We start from the raw sequence: 9,143 nt of genomic DNA, 5'->3' as shown, positions 1-9,143 counted from the left end.
CCTGTGACATGTTTCCATTTTAGTCTAAAGTCAGAGCTCCATGTTGTGATAGGTATTTGGGAAAAGCAGTGAGACCTCTTCTTAGAAGAATGTGTATGCTCACACGGTAACACACATGACTCTGTGCAGTGCATTTGCATACATATACTAATCACATACTCACATGGTAAGACACACAACACACAGATACACACTAATCACCCACTACACACATACCCTCATCATATGCCACACAACTTTATCATGAGAACCACACACTTATATGTACAATCACACCACACACACGTACACTGATCACACATCTCTCATCATATATCATACATGTATGTAACTGTGTTAGTTGATACATTGTGTTCAACTTGGTTCTCAGTGTGGGGGCCTAACCCTGCAGGTGGGCAGAGCCCAGGAATTGAGAAAGGCTTCCTGCTGCCCTGCCCCGCTTCCGTGGAGAAGTCCCAGTCTTTGGAGGAGCTTGATCTTGGCCCCTGAGCTCTGGTCAGCGCAGGAGGAAGAGAGAGGCTTGCTGGACGCCGCAGCTGCTGCTCCTCCTCTGCTCTTCATTGTTTTCTGCACATTAACTGCTGTTGTTTGCCTTGGAGCCAGCAGAATATGGACTGAACCCTCCAATAACCGTGAGCTAAATAAACCTTTCCTTTTGAGTGTCAGGTATTTGTCCCAGCAACGAGTAAACAGTAACAAAGACAATGTAATTATACCACACACACACACACACACACACACACACACACACACAGACTAAGCATTAAACATACCGGAACATATCTGTAACAGTGACACTTCACACAGAACATACATAAGAAGCACACACTCCACGTATCATACTCAATAACATGAGGCACAAAACACACATGTCAACACACCCACAAACCCTGGCCAACAGCTTCAGAGGGCTGACAGATATTCCGAGGCCACCCAGCCCCAGGAGCCCAACATGTTTCTTCTCCCTTCCCTGGGTTGCTCTCCAATCTCAGGGCAGGTGCAGGGGAACCCCAGGGAGCCCTGGCTGTCACATCTGAAACTGCACATCATGTGGGCTCTGATAAACAGACCTGGATTCTGTCACTAGTTGTATGTAGTCAAAGTTTCCATTTTAGTCTAAAGTCAGAGCTCCATGTTGTGATAGGTATTTGGGAAAAGCAGTGAGACCTCTTCTTAGAAGAATGTGTGTGCTCTTAGAAGAATGTGGCTGGTGAAGGAGCCTGTCATGTAATAATTGTTCCTTTCTTTCTTTCTGGTACCAGGGATTGAACTCGGGACCTTGCATTTGCCAGGCAGGCACTTATATCGCTGAGCGACCTCCCCAGCCCCACGTACTCATTGTTCCCGGCAGCCCCACCCTGAGGCCTAAGGAGCCCCAGGCTCGCTGCTCCCTGTGCACCTTCTGAACACCTCACATCCTTGAACTCATCTAATCCTTTGCACCACAGTTCTTCTTCTCTTCACCTGCATACTAAGGATGGAGAAGCTGAGCACACAGCCAAGTCAGGGCCAGAAGAAGTGGAATTCAAACTCACACGGCCCCCCAAGCACCTGATTCTTCTCCTTCCCTTATGGACCCCATAAATTCCTCCTGCAAAGTCCCAGGGTGGCTCTAACACAGCACTTACTGCTCTATACTACACTGTGTATGTTTGAAAATCTGTCTTCTCACCTTGGACTCCTATCCTGGCTCAGCCCCAGAGCCGGGTACACACTGGGATTCAGGACTAAACCACAGAGAAGCAGATAACAAGGCAGTGAAGAGCAGGTGCCCTGAGACCAGACCCCTGCCTGCTGGCTTCAGCCCTGTCTAGCTGTGCTCATGGGCAAATCAGTTTACTACTCCGGGCCTCAGTGTCCTTATCTGAAAAATAGGCATAATACACATTTGTCTCATTGAATGGGCTCCACATAGAAACACTAACTCTGATTGACAATTTAAAGGTCTGGGGCTGGGCCAGTGAGATAGCTGAGAGGTCTAAAGCACCTGCTTAGGCAAGCGCAGGGACCGCAGTTTAATCCTGGCACCACATGCTGCACCAGCCCCACCTCCAGGGCTGGCTAAGTGGACATAAAAAAAAAAATCAAAAGGTCCAGGGCTATGTCAGTTGGGGTGGGGATGAAACTGACCCACATCCGTTAGAGTACACCACAAGCATTTCACGCCAATCAGCCACGTTCACCATCCTGATGGCCCAGAGATCCTGTCACGTACAAAGACGGTTCTGGCTGGAAAAGCCCCCTGGATCACTGGGTCCTAAGCCACACTGCCTCTCAGACCCGGCAGAGCCCAGGGCTAACCTCCTGCTTCACCACACAGTAGTTCCAGCCACTCCTCACCTCTGCCGTCATCTTGGCGATGAGCCCAGCGGGAATGGCCCCGCTGAGCACGTTCCGCCTGAGTCCTGGGTTCCTGGGGTCCTTGAGGTTGCTGATGCGGCTGCGCACGCGGTTCCGGTACTTCATGTCTGTGCTCTTGAGCTCCTGATAGATATGTGACAGAGTCAAGGGCCAAACAACCATCCATGGAGAGTACAGAGGACGGGTGCCTGGGGCTATCTCCCCCTCTACCTGGCCTCCTATGGGTGTCAGGAGACACCTGGGGGCTTCTAACTCTCTACTGGGGTCTCACTGGGCATATGGGGTCAGTGGAGCCATCAGAGACAAGGAAGATCCCAGTGAGACGGTGTCAGGGACCTGGGAAAGGACCCTCTGGCTGTGCGTGACCTTAGCTGAGCCATACGGCTTTGGGGAGCCTCAGTTTTCTCATTTATAAACCTCAGGGGGGATGGGGGCTGGTGAGATGGCTCAGTGGTCTAAAGCACCTACTTGGAACAAGCTTGGCAAAGCACAGGGACCGCGGTTTGATCCCCCAGCACCACATGCCAGCCAGCCCTGCCCCCTGGTGGGCTGAGCTGGCCACACACACACACACACACACACACACACACACACAAAAATAAATAAATGTGTAAAAAAAAAAAAAACCTCAGGGCTGTTAGAAACAGAGTGAGCTGAGTCACATGATCACTGGGACAATGTGGGCACTAGCAGTGCCCAGTGCTTATGGGTTAAGATGATGACAACAATGAAGATGACCTTTGGTCTAGAAGGGGAACGACTCGGAGTCACCTGTACCGAGCTCTAAGCACTACGACAAGATATCACCTAGCTTTGCATGATAGGGTGGCCCCACATTTTGATCCTTGATTCTCCCGAAGTGCACTTTGGGAAGGGCTGACCTGTTCCTACTCCCAATTACAGAAGAGACAGGACATGGGTCTCTTTGCTCAAGGTTTCAGGGTAGAGTCCTGGCAGAGGCAGTGCTGGAAGCCAGTCCCTAAGGGCAAGGTTGTCCCCATTCACCAGAAGGCAGGCAGGTACCCGCGCCACCAACCACAGTGAGTTCCTGTCCAAACACCATGTCCCACAGGGCTGCCACAGCTCGGCCCTCTGGAGACCCGCAGTGAACGCAGCCTTCTGCTTGGTCCTCTGAATCAGGCAGAGCCAGGAAAATAAGGCCTTTGCTGGGAAAACCCTCAGACAAGAGAGAGGCTGTGGGGAGCGTGCAAAACGGAAATGGCTGATTGGCTAGAGGCGGTGGGAGGAAAGGCAGGTTTTTTTCTCCTGTTACTGTTGTTTTAACGTTTTCTGTACCAAAAAAATGTGAGAAGAAACAAACATGTATGAAGAAAAGCACATGCCCTCTTCCTGCGAGTAGCCTGAGGTGACCTGTGAAAATGGTACCATTCCGGCGTTACAATGGTGGAGTTGGCCAAACAGTGGGGCTGGACGCCGGGTCGGTGGCCCAAAAAGAGTGCTGAATTTTGCTGCACATGCTTGAAAATGCAGAGAGTAATGCTGAACTTAAGGGTTTAGATGTAGAGTCTCTGGTTATTGAACATAGCCAGGTGAACAAAGCACCCAAGATGCGCCGCTGTACTCATAGAGCTCATGGCCGGATTAATCCATACATGAGCTCCCCTTGCCATACTGAGATGATCCTTACTGACAAGGAACAAATTATTCCCAAACCAGAAGAAGTTGCACAGAAGAAAAAGATACCCCAGAAGAAACTGAAGAAACAAAAACTTACGGCATGGGAATAAATTAAGCATAAAATAAATGCAAACAAAAGAAAAGAAAAAAGAAAAGCACCTGCCACAACGCACAGGAGAGCCAAATATGTGCTCAAAACTCTGCCACTCAGGCCTTGTGGAGCGTGGATTTGTCGAGATGCGGGGCAGATGGGCTGGGTCCGCTTCAGCCTCTGACTCCTCCTCGTGTTTCCCAAGACCACAGGGGAGGCTGAGGTGGGGAGCAGCCCCAGGGCCTCCGACACCTCAGCTGGGTGGATCCTTTTGGGGGGCAGAAGAGTCTTCAGCATCCCATATGAATCTTCCTATGGCTATAGACAAGAGCTAAGGAGCCACCACCACTTGGTCTCTTCTCCTTTAGATGAAGGACAGGGACACCCAGTGGAGGAGGCAAGCAAGGAGCAAAGGCCAGGCAAGGGAGCCAGGGCTTGGGCACCTACTTTGCTTCAGACTGGGCCTGGAAGTGCCAGTGGCCTGTTTGGAGGAACAAATGCTCCTGAGAGAAGGAAGACGAGGTCTCCATCTCCAGGCTCTGTGTCCCTAGCTTGTAGGAATGAGGACCGTGTGTCTGTTGAGACATTAGATGGAAACGTGCTGCAGTATCGCCAGCTCATCACTGAATGTCACTGAACAGAGCAGAGGACAACTGGGAGATGGCAGGGTTGGACCAGGCACAGGAGGTGGGGGGGGGTGGAGCCAGGTCTGAGGTCTGCAGATTGGCCCCAGGGCATCCCCAGGAGACCCACAGGAGCTCCCAGATAGACCCAGGAGGCCTCTAGAGGGTTACTCACACTCTGTGTGACAGACTCCCTCTCCCTTGGGGATCCTACCTCTCCCTTTCTCTCTCCCTTCCTCTCTCCCTCCCTTCCTTCTTTCCTTCCTTCCTTCCATCTATCCCTAAAAGGTAGAACAATCATATCCCCTGCCTGCACAAGATTCATTTCAGATGGGAAGTGAGGCGTGGGCCCTAAGGAAAGAGTTCAGTACATGGGATTCAAAGACCAACGCTTTCTGCCAAGCCCTGACACTCAGTAGTTTCTGAGCCTCCATTTCTTTATCTGTAAAATAGGAACAACAGCCCCTGCCTCAGAGAGATTGTTGGAAGTGTTGACAGAGGTTAAAAAATGCCAAATGCCAGGTACCGTGCCTGGTCCCTAGCAGGGACTCAAAAGTGGGAGCTGTGGTCGTCAAATGAAGGAAGAGGAAAAGGCTAAGGCTGAGACATGCTGTCGCCTCCATCTGCTGGGATCTACAAGATAATGGCTTCTGCACCAAGGTGCATCAAGACACAGCCCCTGGGGTGCAGTGGTTGAGCTCTCAGATTCTAAAGTCAGACTTTCTGGGTTCAAATCTCAACAGTGCAACTATTGTTAGCTTCCTAAGCTTCGGCAGGGCCTTCCCTCCCTCAGCTTGCTTCATCTCTAACCAGAACAACTGGAGACACACCTGGCTGGGTTACTCTCTATGCTGATCAAAGGGACGTTTTCGCAGCTTAGTAGGAGGCCAACAGGGGCAACACTTAAGGCTACAGGCAGCAGGGAATGTCCCCAAAGCCCTCACCCTTGTTCCCCTCTACAGCATCCAGGTCTCCACAGCCCCTGCCCAGCTTGAGGATATGATCTTCAATTTCTGATGCCATCTTGTCACAGTTGACCCCATAGTCCTTGTAGTTATCTAAAAGAGATTAGGAGATTCAGACATCAGGCAGCCATGACATTGCCAGGGCTGTTAGCTTGCACTGGGAACAGAGCTTTCCCACAGTACTCCCAGGAGAAGGCTCTGGGTGAGAGGGCGTCTCACCATCCCCAGAAACCCCTTACCCCACTCCACTCCCGGCCGAGGCCCTCTTACCTTCAGCCTTCAGGGCTGCAGCCAGCATCTCCACACACTTGTCCCGGACAGAGTCCCCTGTGAGATAGCAAGGAGCCAGGAGGCAGACAGAGGGGGCAAACGTGGGAGTCAGGGGGCTGCTGGGTGTCTTGGGGGTCTCCGCTTTAGTTTTGCTGCTGTTTGATCTGTGGACGACAACCAGTACAAGATACAGTGATAGGAAGCCGCTGTGCTTGTCTACCTGTTCATGAAGCTCACCTCGAGCCCTACGAGGTGGGGGCTACTTCCTGACATGGATCATCTCATTCGCTCCTCCTCAGAACTCCACGAGCAACCTCCCAGCCTCATTCACATCTTAGCAGTGTATCTTAGCGAATGATGCATCTAAAGGCACGCTTGGCTCAGCTCACACATGCAGGATTTAGTCAGAGTGGGACCCGAACCTGGGACACTGAGCTCTTGGGTAGCCACCCTCTTTAACCGACCACTGTGCTCAGCTTCTACTGAAAAGGCCAGCTGCACCAAGCATTTTGCTGCGATCCATTGTGCATACTGCTTGTTTCTCTCATACTAGTTATGTTAGACTAAATTATATTAGAGATATAGATATCTCATTACTATATCAACCCACCCGCCCATCTTCCCTCCCTCATTCCCTTCCTCCCTCTCTCTTTCTCCCTTCTTTTTTTTTTAATTTTTTTTATTTTTATTTTTGTGTGTGGCCAGCTCAGCCCACCAGGGGGCGGGGCTGGCTGGCATGTGGTGCTGGGGGATTGAACCGCGGTCCCTGTGCTTTGCTAAGCTTGTTCTAAGTAGGTGCTTTAGACCACTGAGCCATCTCACCAGCCCCTTTCTCCCCTCTTTCTTCCCTCCCTCCCACCAGCCCACCCGCCTGCCTGCCTGCCTGCCTGTCTTCCTGCCTTCCTTCTTTCCTTCCTTCCTTCCTTCCTACCTTCCTTCCTTCCTTCCTTCCTTCCTTGATTCCTTGATTCCTTCCTTCCATCTGTCCTTAAGAGATAAAACAGTCAGGGATAGGACTGGCAAGATAGATCAGTGGTCGGGGCTGGGGAGATGGCTCAGTGGAATAAGCGCTTCCCTGGCAAGCGCAAGGGCCTGAGTTCAATCCCCGGTTCCACAAAAAAAAAAAAAAAAAAAAAAAAAAAAGATAGATCAGTGGTCTAAAGTGCCTACATAGGCAAACTTTGGCAAAGTTCAGGAACCACAGTTCAATCCCAGCACCACATGCTGCACAAGCCCCGCCCCCAGGGCAGACTGAGCCAGCCACAAAATAAAAAAGAAAAAAAAAAATCAGTCAGGGATAGACAGCTTGCTCGCTCCAGGAGTTTTCAGCCTCCGAGAAGTGACTATTTGCACCACATATGAGGACTGGCTCTCGCCAGGTACCAGAACTGTGCCAGACTCTTCACAAGCATTTTCTAATTTAGCTTCATAGTGGTCCCAGGAGCCAGGTGCTGTCCTCATCCCCGCTCACAGAGGAGGAGAAAAATCAGGCGAGTTCCACCCTCGGATGGGCCCAGAATGATGTGATGCACCACTGAGGCTTGGACCAGGGCTGTCAGATTCCGACGCTGATCTTTTTTTTTTTTAATTTTTTTATAACTTATATACAACAAAACTGGTTATTTACTTATTTAATTTGGGGGCCAGCCAAATAGCTCAGCGGATTTTTTTTTTTTTTTTTTTTTTTTTTTGTGGAACCAGGGATTGAACTGAGGACCCTACGCTTGCCAGGCAAGCGCTTATTCTACTGAGCCATCTCCCCAGCCCAAGCTCAGCAGATTAAAGCGCCTGCTTAGGCAGACACAGGGACTGGGAGTTCCATACCCTGGCCTGCCGTGCTGGACCCATCCCCAGGTGCACTGAGATGGCAATTGAGACTAGGCATGGTGGCGTGCATTGGTAATCCCAGCACTTGGGAAGCTGTAAACAGGAAGATCACTATGAGTCTGATCTATGCAGTGAGACCCTGTATATCCTGCACACCTGTCCTAAAAAAAAATCTGGGGGATCAGGGATGTAGCCCCGCGGCACAGAGTCTGCCTGGCAAATCCAAGGTCCTGAGTTCAATTTCCAGTACCAAAAAAAAAAAAAAAAAGTATTTGGTGCATGGTCTCATTACGCAACTCAGACTCCTAGTGATCCTCCTGTTTTCAGCCGCTCCAACACTGGAATTACAGTTGTGCGCCACCATGCCAGGTCTTGTGGCCAGCTCAGTGTGCCCGGGGGCAGGGCCAGCATGGCACGTGGTGCCAGGGATCAAACCCTGGTCCCTGCACTTACCTAAGCAGGCGCTTAGTTACGGAGCTATCTCCCCAGCCCGTGTCTCTTCTCACAATGGCACTAATCCTATTGGCTCAGGGCTCTGCTCTTATGACCTCAAGAAGCAGTCGGATAGCCATGAAAATCCTGCAGATAAGTAGAGTCACACTGGGGTTTGGGACTTCAACATGAGAATGGGGGGTCACCTTCAGTCCATAGCACCATGTTAGTAGCAATTATCTTTCCTAGGTAAGAGTAAACATTACTTTTTTTTCCCTTATACACATCTTCAAAATCTTCTATGAAGAAGGTGTTTTCTTTTGTAATAAGACATGTGGTTTTTTTTTTAACATTTGACAAACGTAAGTGGCCACCATGCTGGTGGCTCCAATTGGCCTCCTACGTCCTGCGCACAAAGAGCTGTCAAGTGTCCAAAAGTAGAGGCATGGATAAGCAAAATATGATGCAGCAGTCATAAAAACAATGTAATTATCCAAAGGGGGGAGGCCGAGGAGATGGCTCAGTGGAATAAGTGCTTCCCTGGCAAGTGCAAGGGCCTGAGTTCAACCCCTGGTTCTGAAAAAAAAAAAAAAAATTATCCAATGGGCGTGTTGGCACACACCTGTAATCCCAGCACTTGGGAGGCTGAGGCAGGAAGATCTTTGTGAGTTTGAGATCAGCTTGTGCTACAAAGTGAGCTCAATGCAATTTTGATTTACACTACACAGATGAAAAATGAATACACTGTAACTGAAATAAGCCAGACATCAAAGGGCAAATACTGTGTGATTCCATTCATGGGGTGAACAAAGACATCAGATTTAAGCAAACAGAAAGGAAGACGGTGGCTGCTGAAAAGAGGGCAGAGTAGGGCGTTCCTTAAGGAATATGGAGGCTGGGTGTGGTGGTGCACACTTGTAATCTCAGGACTCAGGA

The 9,143-nt window shown here is 50.2% G+C and overlaps 1 protein-coding gene across 1 annotated transcript in view; it reads right to left on the bottom strand.

The window, feature by feature from the left end:
- Window positions 1-2,274: 2,274 nt before the first annotated feature.
- The window catches only part of Tcea3 (transcription elongation factor A3), a 38,180-nt gene continuing 31,311 nt past the window's right edge, over window positions 2,275-9,143 (bottom strand). Inside the window, exons 6-8 of the mRNA XM_023722446.1 lie at window positions 5,949-6,112; window positions 5,715-5,771; window positions 2,275-2,495 (exon numbers count right to left, since the gene is read on the bottom strand). Of these exons, the coding sequence (XP_023578214.1) occupies window positions 2,275-2,495; window positions 5,715-5,771; window positions 5,949-6,112 (442 nt within the window). The remainder of the gene's footprint in view (window positions 2,496-5,714; window positions 5,772-5,948; window positions 6,113-9,143) is intronic.

This window comes from Octodon degus, unplaced genomic scaffold (genome assembly GCF_000260255.1).
Source record: "Octodon degus isolate 3935 unplaced genomic scaffold, OctDeg1.0 scaffold00092, whole genome shotgun sequence".
NCBI classification, from domain to species: domain Eukaryota; kingdom Metazoa; phylum Chordata; class Mammalia; order Rodentia; family Octodontidae; genus Octodon; species Octodon degus.
The sequence above is the reverse complement of the archived record's forward strand: the minus strand, read 5'-3'. Positions and strand labels throughout refer to the sequence as shown.